This window comes from Corvus moneduloides, chromosome 1 (assembly GCF_009650955.1).
Source record: "Corvus moneduloides isolate bCorMon1 chromosome 1, bCorMon1.pri, whole genome shotgun sequence".
Taxonomy (NCBI): Eukaryota; Metazoa; Chordata; class Aves; order Passeriformes; family Corvidae; genus Corvus; species Corvus moneduloides.
The window spans coordinates 90,337,985-90,360,310 of NC_045476.1; the positions used below are offsets into that span (position 1 = coordinate 90,337,985).

The 22,326-nt window shown below is 36.4% G+C and overlaps 1 protein-coding gene across 2 annotated transcripts in view; it reads right to left on the reverse strand.

The window, feature by feature from the left end:
• Window positions 1–22,326, reverse strand: part of ADCY2 (adenylate cyclase 2) — a 211,316-nt gene that overhangs the window by 33,468 nt on the left and 155,522 nt on the right. For both annotated transcript variants that reach the window (XM_032118264.1, XM_032118261.1), the window contains exons 14-16: window positions 20,128–20,225; window positions 14,369–14,453; window positions 2,782–2,919 (exon numbers count right to left, since the gene is read on the reverse strand). In XM_032118264.1, the coding sequence (XP_031974155.1) occupies window positions 2,782–2,919; window positions 14,369–14,453; window positions 20,128–20,225 (321 nt within the window). The remainder of the gene's footprint in view (window positions 1–2,781; window positions 2,920–14,368; window positions 14,454–20,127; window positions 20,226–22,326) is intronic.

A 22,326-nucleotide genomic window follows, 5' to 3' on the forward strand; every position in this document is an offset into this window, starting at 1 on the left:
TATAACCCTGAGATCTTGTTGCTGTGCCAAGAACCATTCATGCATTTGATGCAGAAGTCACTGAAACAAAGAGCTGTTGCAGGACTCTTTCATCATGCCATGTTCCTTGAGATCACATGGATCCCAGAGGATGGTGAGGCACAGTCCTTTGATGTATTGCATGCAGTCATTCCTTCAGCTACCAACTATTGATCCTTTGCAGTCATGCAGTCCTACTGTCCCTCTGGGATGCCTGGATTGCTCTGTGCAGGATACTTTCTCATGTTCAGTTTAAAGCAGGTCAGCTCGACAAAAACAGCTTTCCTCAGCCACTGACAGTTGTCCTTCTCTCCATACAGCACCAGACCTAATGCTGAATGGATCACCAGATCTAATGTGTACCCTCTCCCTTCAGCTCAGAAGTATTTGATACTTGTGTCATGTTAGCTGATTTTTAACTTCCCTCCACTGATCAGGACTACATACATCTCAAACCTGAAGAAGAAATTCAGATGTCTGCTAAAACAGCTAATTTCAAACAAAATTGCACCCCCACTCTTTTCCACTGTCCCTTGAGCATGAAGACTGAGTTTTATTTGACATTTTGGTCTTAATTATGATTTATTAGGTGTGGCATGGTTAGACACTTTTTATCTCCGTTAAATCCTAATGGCTACATTTTGCCTTTTCCTACTGAAAGGGTTCATGGAAATCAATGCAGTTAATGGACTCTGCTGTTAAGTATATGTTGCTTGGAGATACAATAATGATGCTTCAGAGTCTCTCCCACAATTTGCTAATGCAAATTTCACAGTCACATTTGAAGTCATTTTTGCTAGTCAAACTATTAAGGTTTAGTTTCAAGGTGGAAATTGTACTTAAAATTATCATCTCATGAATATCATAGAACATGATTATTTGTAACATTGTAACATTGCTGACAAGGCACTGAGACTTTAAAATACAGCCTATTAGGTTTTACTATAATATTCAGTCCACATAAAATTGGAAGTGAGCCAATAAAATTAAAACCTCTATCTAAAAATTATGTACTGAACAACTCCTTTTTTTTGCTAGAATGTCTTTTACTACTTGAAGGCCAAATCTGAAATGGACTGTACACACTAGTAGAACTTTAGTCTAAGCAAAAAACTGTTGCTGACTATATCTCCTTTTACATTTTTTAACTTACTAAATAATCATATGCACAAAGTCTAACTCAAAGTATACTTTAAACCCAAGTAAGTTCTTTCTTTTCTTCTGATATATTTACATAGTTGAAAATAAGGGAAAATCTAGCCTGATCTTCATTTTACAAGGTACTACATCTCTGGGGTTTATGCTGTTCCATAACTTTTGCATGGCTCAAGGTTGTCATTCAAAAAGGCACAGAATCTTCAGCTAATGGAGAATCAACAGCTTTTCAGAATAATTATTTCCATTGCTAACTGCTTTCACGGCTGAAAAGTCAGCTTATATTCTCATTTCCAGCCACTGCTTCTTTGAGTTTCTCTTCTCCCAGCCTTACACACTAAATTCAGCTAGGTGAATTTTAGATTTTGAAAATGGAATTGGTTTAGAGTTTCTCTCCTCTCCTTCAAAAAAAGCAGGAAAAAGGAAGAAGAGAAAACTAACATTAACAAGCTAGGAAAATTTAACAGTAAAAATGGAGAGAACACTCTACCAGAAATTTCAAGTGTTCACATTTAAAAGCCCACATTACATAATTTGGACAAGTTTAGTACTTAGTGTAACAAATGATTGACTAAGGGTCCCCTGAAATGTGAGAAAACAAAAAAGAACAGTGTAGATACCATCAATCTCTAAGTCCTTTATGAATCCTAAGTAACAAAAGTACCACAACTCAGGGAAGCATTAGAGATGCAATTTCAAAAGCACTGAAATGTGAATCCTACTCACTTGAAACGTGAATAATATCTATGCATTAATGTTGCAATGAAAACATTGCCTAAATAAATGTTAGAGTTCCCATTTTGCAGATACAGAACTGAACTGGAACACTTTCACAGATTTACAAACAGAATCCACCTTAGCCAACAAGACAAAACAAAGGAAGATTTTTGATCCCATATATTGCTCATCCATTAGAGAACAGACCCTTCAAACTGAACGAGATCATTAAGATTCATGCTTTGAGAGCACTAATGCCAGATTTACTCTATAATTGCTACAGCTGCAAAAGAATAATAGAATTACATGGATTTTCCTGGTTGGGAGAGAAAAGCACAGGTTGAAATCACTTAAGCAGACATAAGCCCTAATGAATTTGGAGTTCAGTACTTTTGAAGTTTTGATGTAACTTTGATTTTCTTTCTTATTTTAGAAAAAGGCAAGCACGTGAAATCAATAATGTATCCATTATGATCATTTTGGGGAGCATCACAAAACTGAATAGAGCTTAGTTTGTTTTATGCAAACTCTTCCACACATCCTGTGAGGAGATACTTCATTTATTCAGAAGGGCTGTTTTTCTGAGTCATCTATGCACAATTCAAACCTGGGATTTAATTGTTTTCTATTCATTATAAATAATATTTTTCTTTAGCAAATTTAGCCAGGGTCTGAGCTCTTGTTGAGCATCCTGCTTGCAGAGGTCTCCATTACACAGCATGAATTTTTTTTGCTCTGCTTGACATTTCTGTCTCTGGCAATTGTTATCACATATGTTCCTGGCATAGCCACAGAACATAAATTTAACATCTAAACAAATACTGAATAACACAACAATGACAAATCTTAAATGAGCAAAGAACCACAAAAAATTACCCCTTTTTCCCTTACCATGTTGAATACAGCCATGGTTAATATTATAGCAGTGGTTGTGAATGTAAGAGTGATCCTTGGCCAAGGACGGTTTGCAATTATTCCAGATGATTTCAGGATCCACAACAACGAAGCTGATGCTTTCTTGCTACATTGCTAAGCACAAAGAGTTTAGAAAAGAGAAAAAAATATCATTAGTATATTAATTAGTATAAACAGGGGTAGAACTAAGACATCTCAAGATTGAGGGCAGCATCAATCTTGAACCATTGTACAGAACTGTTTAACTATTATAGTCTCATGAGAATTACAGATCATGATTAAACATGAAAAGAAAGAAATTTATTTAAAATATCTGCGATGACAATCACTTCCATTAAATAATTATAATTTGCAAGTACCTTACTAAACGTTCAGTATATATTATAATAATAGCAAATACAGAGTTGACAGCAGTGTCATCACCTTTAACATCAGCAAAACCCTTGAAAATAAACTGACGTGCCTTGACTGAATTGAAAGAGTCACATTTAGTAGCCTCTGGAAACTTCAAAATGTAAATAATGACTCTGCAAAGTCTTTGACACAGAATAAAGGCTAGCTATATCCCTGCAGCCCTCAAAACAGGAGAGTTTCCGGGGTTTTCTTTCATTTTTTTGGAATCTTGTTTAATAATTAGTTTTAAATGGAAAATAACTCAACAAAGCAAATCAACCTTCACTAAAACTATCTAGAAGGCAAATAAGCATTTCATAGAAAACTGGACTTAAATTTGACACAAAGAGTATTCAGTGAATAGAAAAATTTTTTTTACGTAGTGGCAAAAATTAACAATAAAAAACTCTGACTCATTTAATCTGCTTCTAAGAAGACATTGCAAAGTCTCCATTCATACATGCATAGTGCCTAGAGGCACAAGAGGCTCACACAGAATAAACAACAATTTGTGACACATCCAATAAACATTAATTTTCTCAAAACTTTAACAATGAGGAGATAAGGTTGCCTAGAAGCATCTTGTGCCCTTTCCAAATGTCAAATTCAGTTTTATGGAAACCTCTGTAAAAAAGGCAAAGAAAAGTTAAGGAACATGACAATCCCACAAAAATAATTGTTTTTTTCAATGTGTTTTCTCTATTTACTTAATATTATCCGAGATTGCTCTGCATATTGCTTTCACCCCAGCCCCAGCCATCAGCAGAGATACAAGCTCAGGAATGAGAACTCAAGCACAAAAAACTAGCAAACACAGGACTTAACTTACAGCACTGATCTATTTGCTCAGGTTCAATAGCTATGGCACATTATGCTAAATTACACCACTACCCAACACATGTGATGCATTTTGCATGAAGGTCTTTATCATACTGTACATAAGCCTTTCACTCCTAATTATGCATTATTTGGACAAATCCTCTGCATATGCAGAGCTTTTTTTACATATTGTTTCCTTTTATGACAGGGAGTTTTGCTGAGTTGTACAGGTTCTGAGATCAGTTTCAGGAAGGTCAAAACAATCATTGGAATCTCAAGGATGGACAAAGAAAAGGAGAAAAAACATGCAGCTTTTATATACACATTACTCCTCCCCCATATTAAAACCTCACCCAAATACATAAACTCAAAGGACCTGCATTTTTGAACAAAAAAAATCCTGCTCAAAAGGCTTTTTGAGCTCCCCAACCTTGTTCTTCACGCTTAAGTACACAGCAAATTTCAAGATAATTTGAATCCACACGTAGTTTTTAGAGAAGTTTTGTCATCCCTCCCACTTCAATACAGTAAAAAGCACAAAGCTTTGATTGCTGCTGCTGCTACAGAAGGGGAGTGTTCCGATGGATGCAGGGATTGGATCTGTGTGAAAATGAATAATTTAGTTCTCTGTCTAGTCTGCCTAAAACCCACTGAGTCAGGGAGCATGGATTTATGGCAAATTAGAACAGTCATGAAATCATGCCTTAATTACTCTTTACCTTCTTTATAGCTCACATGGAACTTTATTACAACTTAACCTACATTGTTCCGTGATTTTCTTGGAAATTTAAAAGCAGCTGGAATAGTCTAAGTTGCATTAGGGACAAAACTAGGCAAGTACACTGAGAAAGTACTAGGAATATAAAACAGCTAAGAAATCATATCTATAAAGCTGTACACTCTGTTCTTTCTGAATTACATTACAGGGAGACATACTGTTCAAGGAAAGTCTTTAGGATTAGAAATTCCAAGAAAATAAGCTAATGATGGAAATAAATTATCTGGTCTAAATCAAATATATTTTATTATGAATTTTACAGGGTTTATGTTATCTGATGAGAGGCTAATCAAATCAAACACGAAGACCTGGTGATGATCAAAAGGGCAATGACAGTTGATGAGTAACCTCATCAACAGAAGCCACTGAATTTGCTGCTTCTAAGACCACTGAAAGAGGTTGCTGCAGTCATGATTTCTGATGGAAAACCTACCAAGAAGCCTCAATGAAAAAAACTTCCTTTCCAGGATGCCCTGCAGAGTAAGGGTGATTCCTGCCTAAAAGGGTAGCAGGCTGGCACAGGACAGTTAATTTTGCAAGTGAACAGAAAGAAACTTGGGATTGTGTAAATATATCTTAAGGGCATAGTGGGTATGTGGAAAACCTGCATGACATTTAGAGGATGGGACACTTAAGAGAGGAAAGGAAGGCATGAATGTGGATCAGATAAGTACAAGCATAGGTAGACGGAGATGAGAAGGGATGAAAGGAAAGAGATGAAGGTGAAAACTTTTCTAAATGAGTCTATTGCATATTGTTATTAAATTCTATCTCTAACAATCTTCTGTGTAAGTGCAGTCCTTATTCTGAGCCTGCATGTGTGTGAATGGTAATAAACTTCATGCTGGACTAGATGGCAAGGGGCACAGGATGGGTGCCAGCCACTGGAGAGAGATCACATGGGTGAGGCAACTGAGGGCTGGGTATCAGTAGCTGAAGTGTGTCAGACCTGTCCCTGGGGAAACCCACAGGGTGTGTGGGGGCATGTGTGTGTAACCATTAAGAACATTCAGACAGAACTGGTTGGCAAGTAGGAGATCAACACCTGGAAAGACCCAAGGTTTCAGCTAGTCACTTTATAAAGGGGACAGAGCCTGGGTATGGATATTGTATTGACTAAAATTCCACATGCAAGACCCACAAGTTAAAGTGTGCCTGTGGATGAGCACAGTCAGGAAGTGTGTATGCCATCAGTCCTGATCCTCCAGAAAGAAGGAACTAGACCACCAGTGTTGATCTTGTTTACATGAGTGCTGCTTGTTGTTATGTGGGTGCTGTAAGAGAGCTGTTCTGTCCATGGATCTGTGTGACTGCTCCTCTGTGTACGGTATATGCCCGTTTTCCTATTGGGAATACATGCCCAACCTCACTACAGGTTGCACCTGGGACTTCAGTGAGAGTGGGACAGGAGGATCTCCTCCCTGAACTTTAAAGTCCATCAAATTGTTCTTCAGTGGGTCAAGAAGGAGCACTTCCCAGCTGCTGAACTCCACTGGGCCCAACAAGCTCTAGCAGCTCTTACTTTCAATTTTGTAATTGAAAGCTCAGTAACAGATGCAAACAGTAACAGCTCAGTAACAAATGCAAAACAATGTTGTAAAAAAGTTGCTTTCATGTTTTAGTAGTGCTACACAAAGTAAATTTAGTTTTCTATGCTCATATGAACAATATGTGTTATCTTAATTCTGAGGATAAAATTAACTTTCACATAGAAAATCCCTGCTTAATCCAAGTATCTAAATACAAGAACGCTGGCATCAAATGAGGGTGACTTTTCAAACTTTTCTACTTTAACATCAATGCTTCCAATTGTTAAATTTGAGCTTTCTTCGTATTTGAAAGCAATCATTGAAAAAAATTAAAATATAGAATTGCTGAGACTACTTAGCAATGTCCATGCTGAGAACAGCATGTATTGCTGAGAACCACCTTTGTTTTCCAAGTACCTGGAAAGCAGGTACAGACTTATGCACCTTCTGTATGAAAATTGCTTGCAATAATTCCAATTTTTCTTTGCTTACAATATTTTTGAACAATATCACCTGACCTTGTTAATACATTTTAGCAAGGAGGAACTAATTTTCTACATTTCTTTAAAAAACTCTTTTTCTGCTACCATTAAGGAAAAACAAACAAACAAAAAAAGGCAACTTTATCACTAAGAAAAGGTCTGGAAAAGAACATAAGCTTCTGGAAACAATATACCATTCAATCAATGTGATTAATCAATAAAGAGATTCTACTCTTTCCATTGCTATTGCTAAATTATGGACACTGCTGGCTCTAACTGGAAGAACAATGTGAGTGATGTTAAGAGGGCAACTTCAAAAATGAAGTTGTAGATAGTTATTTCCACTTGTCAAACAGAAGCACAACAGGGTGATGTATTTCTTACCAGGCTGCTTAATGCACAGCTCTGAGTTTTGGAAGGAAAAGACCCCTGTTTATTTGGTATGTCTGCCATGCCCACCTTGTTTGTTAAGACAATGAGGGTCCTGAAAGGAAAACTTGTGGCAAAACCCTTAAAAATCTTAAAAAACCTTAAAAATCTTTGAGCCATTGAGTAGATATTCCTTGGAAAACACGAAAGAATACACTGTTGAATAATAATTTTCTGTGTGAATACCAGATTTGCTGAACTTCATTTCATTTTTGAGCAGTCCAAATCCAGTCCATATGTAGTACAACTGCAGCATTTCAATACAGCTGAAAATTTGGGGAATCCCTGGAAGCAGAACTGGAGTGGTGGGGAAATCATTAAAACTACTCTTAAGAGCAGAATTATGCTTATATATATTCAGAGCAGAATATATTTATTTTGCTGATTCCATCATCCATCTTTTGTTGTAAATATTATGTCTCCTTTGAAATTTTCTGAATAAAATGGAGAATGAGATTTAGGAACGAAAGTGATCAGTTCTTGAAAGCATGCAAGTAGGATAAGACATCAGATCTCAGTAGCACTAGAGTATCACAGTGTTTATTCTAAGTAGAGCTGGCAGAATATGGTTTAGTATTTATCATTTACTGACTAGAAATAATAGGTATTTGTAGTATGAGAGGTGACTAATGTATTACCTTTTCATCTGAACATGTTAAATCTGATATGACAGCACAGCATGATAATGAGTAATAACTTATTTTGAATATTCAGGACATTACAATGTATCCTGTGTTGTCTTTCTACACACAAAAACCTACTTCAGCATTTAATAAAATGAATGCTGTCTTTCTGAGTAGGACCAAGAAACTGGTGCGAGAATTAATTGTGACAGCTCTGTCGTAGATGAAAGACAGTGTTGCAAGAGCTGTCACACTTCTCCTTCACATGCAAGCTGAGGTTGGAACACCTTCACTGAAAACTTCTTATTTACAGAAAGCCAGTGAATCACATTTTCTATAGTTCTATTGTTGTTCTTTTCATTTTACATTCAAATACAACTTGATATTTTACCAATACTGATGCTTCAAAAATGCAATTAAGAGAAACAAAATTCAGATTTTTTTACATGCTCGTTTTTACTCAGAGTTGAAGAAGACACCAAAGTTCAAACCCAAAGAGCTTGATGACAGCAATTACACTGACCTAAGCTTGGAGAAGGGGGATTTTGCTATATAGGCACAAGCTTTTACTTACATATTTATTAATGCTTCTAATGTTGACAAAAAGGACCAATGTACTTCTAAAAGGACTACTGTAACACCAAGCTTTTGAATTCCACAGTGGCACCTGTAAATCTAAGCCAGGCATTTTGAATCACACAAAATGTATCCAGGTGAAAAGTCTACTCAATTTATATTTCATGCAACTGGCTGGACAAAATCTAGAATCCTAAGTAAATAACAGCAAAAACTAAAGTCAGTATCACATTTTTAATTTCACCATACGTTGCAGTGTTAATTATCCTTTACAATGGGGCACGTTAAAATGGCCACGTGGTTCACTTCAGCTGCGTCATTCAAAGGAAAGAACAGGTCAGTGACCTGCACAAATATGCCTTTAGGCACTCAGAGTTCAGTCCTGGCACTTCCTGTGCTGCTTTCCTCACTCAAGAAAATGTACAGTGACTGTGTTATATGCTATTTTAAGTTAAGATGTTCTCAGTCCCTCCCACCAAGGTTTTTCTTTTTCTCAGAAAATATTTAAAGAGCCATTGGTTTTGAGAAGAATCAAACCAGAATGACATTTTAAGGACAATGCTCAGGGCACTGAACTAGAGGAAGGAGTTCTTGAATGCTATGTTCTACATTGTCCGAGACTTGATCTCCAAGTGAGATGCTACCATCCAAAAGCTGTCTCACACAACAGGAGCTCTGATCTGTGGCCATACTCTGGTACTAGCACATCACAGATATCCCCTCCAGGTAATACATGTAAAGACCATTGAAAACAATCTGGATGCTCTCTGCTTTCCTGCTTTTTTGATGACCATAGGAAAAATTGTGTGCACACCAGGAAGCACACTTGGATATCTCTTCATGTGAAAGTAACTTACAATCTCATCATGGGCAAAGACACTAAAGGGCAGCATTGCTGGATTTTAAAAGTTATTAAAAGAGAATTTTTGGCAAAGCAGACAAAAGGAATGTGGTTTTCACCAAGTCAGGCAAGTTCTTCAGCTGCCTTCAATCACATAACTAATGTCGTAAACATGTAACTCAAGAAGCTGAGTAAGAAGAATTATTTTTGTTACTTAAATCAGTACATTTATAACAATTCCTGAAGTCTGAACATGGTACTTAGTTAAGTGGTGATGGATTTGCTGTTGTAGTGCCCGTGCTAGAGACTCATCAGAATGACTTTTAGGATTAATGAGCCTCTTTCATGGACCCTGTTGTAGGTGCCAAAGTGCCTCTTAAGGTTCTCCTTGCCTTCCACTGTTTTAATCTTCATTTAAAGGCAAAGCCTTACTGCTGAAGAAACTAAAGGGCCTGGATCTTTCATCTGTATCTGCATTAAGAGACACTCACATCAAAGGTAAAATTGCAGATCGAAAATAATTTCCAAGTAGTGCCGGTACTGATACTCCTTTCCTTGCAGAGCTTTTAAATACCTTATGTGTACACAGTTGTTCTGACTGTACCTAAGTACCAATGCCAATTGCTTTAGAGTAAAATACAAATCCCTGCAAAATAAAAAGGTATAGATTGTGTATCACTCTTTATACAGTGGTGTGGTGTAAATAATGTGCTCTCTTCTAGCAGGGACAGGGCTGCTCAGGTACTGGCTGCCCTTTGTCAGAGGTGACCTTAAATCAGAATATCTATCTCAACTGTGAAGCCAGTTATTTTCTGCTGTTTGCTTTGCTGGCATTGTGTTCTGCTAATTCCATGATTCAACTGGGTATTTAAGGGACACTATAAACATGTTCAGATGAGACGACATTACTTCTATCTCCTCTGTTAGCTTAACTAGTCAAATAGGTTTGCAAGGTAGAAACATACGCAACAAAAAACCATCTCATATTAATGAAAGTAACTGGCACAAAGAGTATGTCATATTGATTAAGTGCATGTGTGTCCCAGGTAATGCAAAGAGATTTTTGAGACAGTACTTGCATCAATGCATAAGGAACGTCTGCTTGAGATTAATACTTCTTTGGCCAGCTACCTCCGCTACCCCAAAGATCTTTCCTTTACATGCTTAGTGTGGGGTTTTTTTTTCTACTGGATGCATTACATTTTCCAGTGCATCACTTAGGTACCAGATGTCTGCTTCCTTGAACTCACAGCAGGAGGTAAAACACATCTAACACTTACCAGGTCTGAGGTGTTTCACATGCATTCTATGAACTCGTCTATACTTCAGGAAGATAAAGACAAGAGATGCAGAAAATAAATGAGCTAAAGGACAATCACTGTCCTCTATCCCTCTACTTGGGAAGGAAACCTCTCACGGAAAATTCAAAGAAAATATTCAAAATTAATTAAAAAGAAGGGCCTACATTTAAAATAAGAAAATATAAGACAAAAAGGATCTTTATGACCAAAAATACTCATAATCTTTAAGAGCATGAGTATCTCTGAATACTGTGACTATCCAAAAAAAAAAAAATTTTATAGGCACAAAAAAGCAGTCAGAACATAAAAGATATAAATTCCTTTCAAACTTCAGGATAAATGCCATTTTAGCTAGGATTGAGCAAGGTTTAATGCCTATGGGCAAATGACTGTTTCTGTGAGAACTGTCAGCTCTCCCTGCCCTCGACCTGTTTGCCCAAGCCCAGCAGGGAAGGACACACCACAAAGACAGGCTCTGGAAGTCTGTAACCTCCTTATTTGTGCTACTACTCTGCTGCATCGTTTGATGGAAAAATGCCTACTCTTCTCTAATGGCTGATATTCTCACTCCACAGCAGACTGAGCTGGACCATGCTGCAGTGCTGCTGAACAGTAGAATCAATTAGTAAACTCAGGGTGAAATGCTGAGCATAAATCTGTTCTTACAATATTGTAATTAAATTCCATAAGAGCTAGTAATTTTAGCATTACAGTCTGGATTATTTTTTTTTTTTAAATTTTGCCAATGAAATTAAAATCATACAGAGAAACTTGTTCAATGTTGGTTTTTGTGTGACTTACTCTGTGGTGGTGACAGACATTTATGATAGGTGAACACTGAGAGTGGAAAGTGTCAAAAGTACTAAGACAAGCACATAACACAGTGATAGCTAGGTGTCCTAATCTGAACTTAGATTTTGCTGTCTTTACTGGCATTTCAGGTCCCACTCTGTAACTCTTGTAACAGTTCTGTAAATATTTGACTACTACTGCAAGTTTATGTACCAGGTGCCAGTGCTCAGGCTGGTGGTGAGGCCTGACCCTGGCTGGGCACCTTGGGAACACCAGGCCAAGAAAGAGCCCAAAATGTTGGGCAGAGAGAGGAGGAAGGAGCAAAAAGGGAGAAACAGCAGAAGGAACACCAAGGTTGGAGGACTGGGCACTCCATGCTGGAGCAGATAACCACTCTGCAGCCCATGGAGGATACATGCTGGAGCAAGTGATGCTCCTGAAGGAACTGCAGCCTGTGGAGACCCTACAACTGAGCAGGATGGAATTGTGAAAGGAAGGAGCAGCAGAGAGAAATGTCCTGTACCAACCACTCTCCAGCCCTACTTGTAGTGCCTGATGGTAGGTAGAGGACTCTGGAGCAGAGGAGTGAAGGGGAATTTGGGATAGGGAGGAGTAATAGTGTGGCTTTAATGTTTGTTTTTGTTTCTTACTACACTAATCTCTTCTAATTGGCAATAAATTAAATCAATTATCTCCAAGTTGAGTCTGCTTTTGCTATGAAAGTAATTGGTCAGTGATCTCCCTGCCTTATCTCAAGCCATGAACTTTCTCATCCTATTTTCCTGCCCCATCTTTCTGAGTAAGGCAGAGTGTGTGAGCAGCTGGGTGGTGTCTGACCTGTAGCTAACTCACCATATTTCATCTGTCACAGTCAGACAGGCACAAAAAATTCTTGGGTTTTTTGGTGCATTCTTAGAAGAGAGATATTTGGTGATTTTAAACTGTGTAATTATGTGCAGGTACATGTACACACAAGCAAATCCACATTTACTACATGCCTTCTATAAGGGTTTACAAAATCTTTAGAAAAAAAGGTGTGAAAAAACCCCAAATAAACCCAAACCAATTCAGCCTTAGGATGATAAAGCCTGATTTCTGTTAACACTGTCACTGTTGTGTGAAAACTCAGATATTGATACCAGTTTCTTTGGAACTTTAGACTTTTTCTTCTACAAAGAAAATGTTTACAGTTATGGATCAGATAGTTCAACAAATATGCTACCAAAATACGACATAGGGTGTCACTGTGGTTAAAGCTGCAAAACAATACTTGGATTTTGACACAAAGGAAGAAATCTTAGGGAGAGAACAAGGGAAAGAAAAACCTACTGCTTCTTTTGTTAGCTGCTTCTCACCCATCACCTTAAGAACTACATCCATGCACATGAAGGAGAGACAACACTACATCAACTATGGTCATAACTTTCTGAAATCTTGTTAGCAGCACAGCTTCTGTATTAGAGCAGCTGAACTCACAAAGACATGGCCATAACTAACTCTCCTGTTCAAGTTACCTAGGTTAGAACATGACAACTGGCAACTCATCAGAAATGCAATGACAGGTCTCCATTTCTGGGAACTATTTACAGTATTTATGTGACACGGGCAAAAAGTCATAGAAAATAGGTGTTAAATGTTGTTCAAGTGGCACAACTGTACAACTCTGACTTGGGATATTGCTTAGCCACCCTTTAAATGCAGAAAAATGTATTTGTATTCCTCCTAAGTAACACTATAAATAAAAGCCCCAGGAGAATGTATGTGGCAGCACTTCTTCATACCATTCCATCAGCACATCTTTTTCCTACAGGAAAAGGCTGGCTTTTCATTGAAGGATTTGTTTTTTAATTTGCTTATTCAAGAGCAGTGCTCTGACTACGTCATTTTACTCTCAATCTGCTGTCAATAAAAAAACAGCAGTCAACCGTAACATTACATGAGAACTAATTTTTGCTGTTAAGTAATAGCAATACCTCTAAGATCTCACTCTAATGATTAAAAATATTTAAGAATATCATTGCATTATATTTCAGTTTAATTCCTGAGCAGTGGCAGCATCCCTACTTATTGGAAAGATAACTGAAATGCACATTAATTATATTTTCTTAAAAGCATGTCCTGGCTAATTACAAGCTTCACAAGAGCAGAGAGAGAGAGAAATTATAAAAACCTACTTCCTCTATTTCTTTCTTTAACTACCTTGTTGTAGTGTTTTACTGCACACTGAAGTAATTGTCTTTCCCACGTGCTTTCTTTACAAAAGATCTTTCAGTTTTCTCTATGGGAGCTTACACAAGGACAGAGAGGGAGAAGTGGGGATGCCACATTCAGATTGCATTCACTTTCTTACAACTCTGGAAACTCCTTATCCTTATTATAGATGGAGTTCTATGTTGGATCTTTTTGAAAATAACTGAGAGGGGGACATGCTGAAATGCTGAAAGGTTTGCCCAAATATTGAATTACATTCTCAAATTCAGCATAACATTACATACACTAATAGGTATTATAATAACACCTGGACCACTCAGTGCCAAAACTGGAAATTTACTATAACATTTTATATTTCAAAATAGTTGTTATGGTGAAATAAATTTCTTTAAACTCCAAAAATTGTCTTATACAATACTTAAACAAATACACAGTCCCACAAATTAAAGCATTCATGAGTCATCTTCTGTAAGCACAACAGCAAAAATTTTTGAAAAGGCAATTTATCAAACAATAATGAAAACCTCTCAGATGCTCCAGCTTCACATGAGAAAGAGAATATTAGTGTCGATACAGACAACCACTGCATTGGCATTTTCTGCTTTTCAGATAAATGAGGACATTTTACAGAAAATCACCATGGACAAAACAATGTCCGCAGAAGCCTGAGCATGCAAATCCTTTTTCCTTTAACTGGTATTCTGCAAAGGCAGAGTGACTTGGCAAAACCAGAACATGTTATTTCAAAGAAACCATCAAATAATGGATTAGATTTCCTTGAATACCTACCAAAAGCTGTCCAGCGAAACAGATAAACAAAATGAAGGAAAGCAGGAGAAACGCAGCCCCAAATGAAATTCCAAGAATAGACGTTCTAGAAGAAAAGGAAAAGGGGTATTCATTTCTTTGTTGCACATTTGTCACATGACAGTTCTTTGTCTATAATACTGATGATATGAAAAATTATTAGGTGCAGGTTGCAACTTCCAAAGATCAACACCATGGAAAACCAATTCCAATCTTTACCAGAACAGCAGGCATTTCCCCAGCCATTTTCTCAATTCAGGATTGCTCGAATGGGTATTACCTCTGACTTTCCAAAGCTATTACCACGAGAAGCTAATAATTTCCACACATATAATGACAGAGCACATTAACAGCAGCAATATTTTGTTTTAATTTTAGGAAGCCTGTATGAAAGAAGATCCTTATTGCTTTATGTTGTTGATTTTGTAATAATATAAGAGTGTAATAGATATACAAAATGAACTTGCTGGTGGTGTACATTCACCCCTAAAAGGCAGAAAACAGCACAGGTCAGTGATGTCCATTTTCAGTGTCTCACAGCAGAACCTGCACTATCTGTGATGCTGATCTTCCTTACTCACTGTTCCAGTTCATCCTTTTCTTGCGTGTTATAAATAGGAACATCTAGCCAGACGTAGCATCCCTGGATACTCAGTAAACAGGGCTACAGTAATAACCTGTGAATTCCTTCATTCATTCCTTCATTCATTCTGCAAAGGCGGAAATCTCTCTACAGGAATACCACAGTAGAGCATAACTGCTCCATCAGGCACCATGTGAGAGCTTCTTATCACATCTGCCTAGGGAAAGATGCAGTGGAACCAAATTATGTTTAATGAATGCCAAGAGAATACCAGAAGCTCTGGATCAACTGAGTTGTTTAAGCATGGGAACTAGATGCAGTCATGAAGTCTCTCACCTGAGTACCTGCTTTCAGGTTTAACTCCAGATTTGACACTTTTACAAAATAAAAAAACATCTCTCAACTCCTCTGAGCATCAGCAAACATCTTACTTTATCAGACATTATATGCCAGAAATGCTAGGAAACGTTTGCTCTGCTTTAACAACAGAGTTGTATAAAATATTTTCAGGAAAGAAAAACAAAGCATTAATGTCACCAACCAATCTGATGCCATTAAAAGCATTTTGGAGAGTAATTGATGATCTTCCCTGCTAATCATTCAGGGAACTTCTTATATGTTAAGTATTAGTCATCAGATTTTGGGCTGATGTGCACAGCTGATGAAAAACAAACAACTGGCAATTCACAACTTATATTAATCATGAAACAATATTTCTTTTAAAAGTCATTTGAAGAAAATTATTACTTATGAATACATGTTGTCCAAGAATTTCTCATCAAGACTGAAACAGTAAGCTGTACATCAGAGCATTAAAACTAGTCTCTACTCTTAGGAATTGAAAATCCTGTAAGCAACAGAAGAGATAAAGAAAAGGAAAAAAAGGAAAAAACCAACTAGAAAACATGAACGAAAGCCAGTTAGAAAAGAAACAGGTTTATTTTTTATATATGCATAAACACTTCCAATCATGTATGTCCCTCATCAACATTCAAGGAACCATTCCTATATTTCAAACTATAGCTACTCCTTCTCTGATATGAAGAATACAAAAAAGGAGCCTTAAAAAATGACTCAACACAAGAATAGCCTTATCAGTCAAGTTTGGAGTGCATCCTTTTAGAAGAAGAAATGAGGATGTTTGTGAGAGAAACTGGAGAGCAAGGGAAATAAAATTAACATGGCATAAAGAGAGCTTATGCAAAGAGTACTTAATCTCCTGGGCAACAGGCTAGAACAAAAGGTCTTTGTAGCTGTTTCACATAATCAGTGATGCTATTGAGGGGGCACAAGAATTACACAGCAAGGTGAACAGGACAAAGAGAAAAGGACTGAGGGTAATAAAAGTGCTATCTTAGAATCCAGATTTGAATGGTGAAAACACAGAAAAAGAAAAACATACTATTTTTGCTCCCCACACCCCATTCTTTCCTGGGAACAGCAGAACTTCTGTTTCAGTTAGGCTAAGACAAAATAGTTTCATGCTGCTCCTAGAAGGAAAGAAGTGGGCTGAAAATGCTATAAAGAGAAGCAAAATGCTAAAAATTAAGTGCCACCATAAACAAGTCTCATTTGAGGCAATGTCCATAGGAAAGACACAACATGATTTATTTTTTGTCACTGGAATATTACAAAAACAGTGCAGGTCTTTACAGTAAACTAACCTTGCTTTTACTGTGTAGAGTTATCAAATGCATTGCATTGACAGATTTGGGCAAAATATTTAGTCAGAGGAGCACCTGAAATTGCATAAGCCAGGTAAGTTTTTGCCTGTCTCTTCTATGCTCCAAGGAATGACCTCATTCTGCTCTCTGCTACAGTGCCCCACCAGAAACCCAGACAGGACAACCCCTGACCATAACCTACAGAGGGACAGTTTAAAAGTGAGGAAACAATATGAGAACTTCTCAAGCTTCAGGTAATTCCATGTCAAAATAAGATATGATCTTAGCTAAACTTGCATTTTTTTGGTTTCATTAGGAAGTATCTCTTTTGAACAATTTATTTTTATCAGTGGTACAAGATTAGAAAAAAAAATATATATATCTTGTTGGTAACAATTTAACTGAAAACCAGAAATTTACTTATGAAGATATTGAAAAATGCAGAAAAGAATGTGTTTTTTTCTACAATTTTGTAATTTTTAGGAAAATATGTGACTTATGGCACATATCCTTTAATGGGATGTAGAGAATTTCCTTAGCTTGTCAGGTAATTGATATCCATTTTCTGAACTACAGGACTGCAAACTCTCTTGAGCTGATAAAATCACAGTGAAGACACTGCAAATGACAATTACACAAGCCAATACTGAATTCAGACTTTTTTGGTACCTAATAGTAGCTATTTATTTCTTAAAGTAGTTGATGCTTTCACTAAGCCATCAAAGGATTCAAGAGCTATGGAAGTTTCAATGTTAAAGCAATATCAGTTCAGTTTTATAACTCTCCTTGAGTTGTTTGTTGGTTTTTTGTTTTGGGGGTTTTTTTGTTTGTTTGTTTGTTTTTGAATACAGCAGAAAAATAGCAACGATGGTTTTCTTTTATTTATTCCATCTTATATCTTACATGACTGCTTTTGGACAAACTTTTTAAGTACTACCTTTCCTATGAAGAAATTCAATTGTGCCTGATTGAAAATATTATGATAAGGCCTCCTAACCACGACTGTTAGTTTGGCATGACTCAGGACAAAAGGACACAGTTTCTTGAACACAACAGCCTCAGAGAGTGAAGACTTGGGAAGAATCTTAAATGTAGCCCCTAATAAATCCCTTACTTGAGTGCTACAAGAAGTATCTCATGTTCAGTAGAAATATACTTTCATCAATTCACCAGTTTGCATTTCAAAGAACCAACACGACCAATTCCATGTTAGTACCAATTCTGTTTGCTTAAATAAAGAGTGTAGTGAATTACTAGAGATATGTCTCTCACTTGGTAAACCAAGAATTCTAGAGAGCCACTGCAGGCCTGTTCCAAGGAAATGTAATGATAAAGATTTGCTTTCATTTTAATGCCAATGAAGACCTACTCCTCATCATACATTTCACTCCAAGATATTGTTTTCTTGATTAAATTTATAATTACCACTTTGTGTAAAGCTTATTATTAAAACACATCACTTTACTGACCCCAAGAAAATTAAAACATAAATAAATTATTTCAGCCTTGAAAAAAAAGTCTTATGATCTTGAAGATATTACTTAGGACTTGCAACTCGCTGGATGTTACTCATCATCAAATATCTCCAAATCTACTTTTAAGTAGCAGGCTGTCTGCCCGCACAGAAATCAATGATATTACAGTACTGCAAAACCAGATTAATGGAATAGTGAATCAATAAAACCCAGTGACAGATTTAGTTCATCTCCCTGTCTTCATTAGATCACCATTTTAAAATCCTGTAGAACTTTTGGAAGAAAACAAAAAGGTTAGATAGAATTTTAGTAGGAAATAACATTTGCAGTATTGGAGTAGGTTTGATTTAAGCTACCTTTGTGATGACTACATACACTGGTGATTTTTAAACTTTGTTATTGTTGTTGCTGTTGCTGTTTTTTTAATTTGCAATGCTCCCAATTTTCCAGAAAAGATGCAGGTACCTGTATAATACCTTGCCTTTCTGTCTTCCATTTTTGCATCTATTAAAATAACCCACAGATCACTTGAAGCTGAATACCTCTCACGTTGGTAACACCTGATTTTACACTTTTGCTTTTACAATTTAATATGCAGCCCAATGAAAGGATCATAAGACACTAAACATTTTGGTAATGAAAATGATAAAGCATTTATCAGTGTCTTTTTCTCTGATGTTAGAAATACCAGAAATACCAGTAAGTTGGAGGACATTTTCCTTAGCTGAATACAGCTCCCTAGAGTTTGCTGATATTCTGATATATTTTAGTGAGCTAAACAATTGGTGTAAGTGACATAAGGATAGAGCAAAATGAGCATCTGACTACATGTAAGATAAATGATAAATCTAGATTAATTTTCACGACTGAAATCAAAACCAAAAAAAAGATTCAAAAATCATACTGCTGGCCAGGAGTAGTTGGATCCACCTTTGGCTTTCGGGATGTGGCAAAACATGAATTTCCCTGAATTAATTCCTTTACTTATCAAAATACAGTATGAGCTTGTAAAATAAAATTTTCCACGTGTCTTAATTTTCGTATTTTTAATAATGCCTGAAGTGTGCAGGATACTGCTGAATGCTTGGAAGAGTGTCCCTTGGTTTGTGTCTCCGTTTAGAAATTAGCTGGGAAACTGCTTCTGTAACACCTGAATGGAAGTCCATAAAAATTTATCCATGTTCTAAGTCTGCAGTATGGAAAGTCCATTTATAATGTACTAACAGTTCCTTCTGGATTTGAATTAATATGTGAATAAATGCTACAGAACAAGACCAATTGCTCAACTGTGGTTATAAAGAATAATCCTGAGAGTACTCTACAGGAGAAAGGACTGTGAGTTAAGAAAAACCCTATGACAGGGAATATGAAGTGTTAGCTTTAGAAACGATTGCTATAAAACAAATCTCAACTTTCCACTGTGTAAACAATCAACAGGAAAATTTAATTTTAAGAAGTGTAATAAAACATCCTTTATTGGAACAGTCTTCTGGTTTTCAGCCTTTCTAGAATATATGCAAATATAAATCATCTCATAATAGATAAATTCTGGTAAAAAGCATTATTCCAGAAATGTATTTTAATATTCTAAAATTAATTTTATAAATATACACTTCATGATTATTAATGCTCTGTTTTCATGCTTAGTATAGCAGTATTATCTTAGTGATATGTTAAATACATTTATTTATCACAGTTCCAACTCTGCAATCCATTTTGTTCCACTCCCATGTCCAACTGTCACACTTATTTTTAAATGCAAAGATAAAAACTAAAAGGAATGAAGAATTTATACTAATGTTTGGCATAACACCATTGACAGTGTTTAAAATCAGAAACAAGCCTAACTTTGAAAATCAGCTGAAATACCCAGTCTTTTCTGTTCAATTTAATTTCCATGAACTGACATCTGTAAACTAACAATTCTAAATTTTTTTTACTTATATTTCTTTCTTGTAATATTTTTTACACTAATGAGCAAATATACATAGGAATGAATACACATTAAATAGGACTTACTTTGGCAATACCAGAATCTGTACAACAAAAATGCAGAAGAATATGAGGCAGGCACAAGTTACATAATACTTGAATGCAGGCAGAGTAGTTGCTCGATACTGGAAGAAAATAAAAGCAAACATTAAAAACATAATCGCCAAAGCAGATGAAATATAACCCAGCTGAATTTCCAGCTTGAAGATGCACATAGGTATAGGCAGTTTTTAGCAACAGTACATTTCCTGTTCTTCAGTGACTTCACATCCACTCACATAGGGCTTGGGATTATCAGACATAGTATTAACCCTTTTGCTTATTGAAGAACAGCCACGTCAAATGGTTTTGCCTTGTTCCCCCAGAGAGCAGACTATCCCAAATTCATCAGAATATGCCTAATTAACAAAAAAATCCCCCTCCCAAAAAAAAAAAAAAAAAAAAAAAAAAAGAAACCCCACCAAAAAAAAGTTAAAGCATATGTTAAAATTTTTTTAGGAATGGCCAACCATTCTTCACAGATTCCAAAATTCTTTGTGATTAATTCCTCAAACTGATTTTCAATTATTGATAAATACTGAATGGGCTGAAACAATTATAAGAAAAAATGTAACATTAATTTAGACAGGAAATTTCTGAGCACAAAAAGTAGCCAAGCGTAAGTGTGCTACAGAGCATAGCTAGCAACTACACTGATATTTACTGAACCTCCATTATTACTTCAGTTAAAATATTTCGTGTCTTTGTTAAAAGGCCTCATATGTCCACTGTTACTACTAAACACTTGATACTCTTAGGAGACAGTCGATTTGATCTGTTTTGTCATGAGAAAAATCTATTTATTCCTAATTAGTCTGTCTAGAGACATGAGAATTAAGCAATGAAATATTTATCGGAGTTGCTCTGCTATTTGAGATAGATATATCTAGGTTGAAACCAATTAAATACTCAAAGGCAAATGATCTAAGTAGCTATTAAAGTTACTTAGCCTATCCTAGTTTGGCTTTTTTTTTTTAAGGATAAAAGTTCAAGATTTAATTACTAAAAAAAAATATAGCAAAGACTATTCACAAAGTGCTTGAGATGCAAACTTCAGAAAATGGAAAGTGCATGAGCTGTGCCTTCCAACTGCAAGCACACAGCTGTGTCTGCGTGCTTAATGCCAAGCTCTGCCTATGAAGCCAGTGCACCAAACTTACATGAATTTGTAGAAACTCACTTTGGCAACACAACAGCTTTTTTCACTTTTGAATTGTATGACAAATTAAAAGCAATTCTTATCACTTATCTAACTAAATTATAAGGCACAAATATATCTTTGCTTGATGAGTACTTTTGCAGCAAGTTCTGCTCTTCCACCTGTCAAATATGTTTGTGGCCCTGTTCAACAATTTTGGATCTTGAGCTGCAACTAAAATTTCACAGAATTCCAATCCACTTTTAAATTTGTCTCAGTGTTTCATACTTCTCGAGACATTTCCTAATGAAGGGAGGCAACTCACTCCTTAGGTTAAGCAATTATTTTGCTTTATTATCTTTCTGTACTTTCAGGTCCCACAGGGCCATAAAAGCTTCTTTTTAAATCAAATGCAGACTTCTTACTAAGTTCTTTAAAGTGAAAACTGGACTGGTGAGTCATTAAAAGGCGGCAAAGAAAGATATTAAAAAGCTGGATCCAAAAATAACAATTAGCTCTTTGCTGTTCCACAGCATTCTACATCAAGATATTAGACTTCTACAGGGAGCATTGACTCAGCCAAATAACTTAGCTCCCAAATTTTCTCCCAAGTCATTCTCCAAAGTACACATACGACGTTTTTTTCTCAAGTTCTCTTTCGGAATTCATTGGTTAGTAACACCCACATTAAAATCTTAATGTGCTACCAGACACAGCTTTGATCCAGTCAGTGAACCCCCAAACACGAAGGATGAAACCACACCAGGTCTTGCTTCTTCTCTCTTATGAAGTCTTCAAAACAGGCTCAAGGAGCCTTGAAACCTTTTCCAGCCAAATGCATTGCCAAGCAACACATACCTCTGTCAGGTGGCCATAACAACTATTCTGCTGAGCTGGGAAAGAATCTGAAAATCATTTCAGCTGCTTTGAACTGAAAGACATCTACAAAAATAATTAAGTATGTATTTGACCACCACATGGGATGCAGAGGATACTTGCTGGACACTGTGAGCACAGTACAGGAATACTTCCTCTAGCCCCTTCTCAGA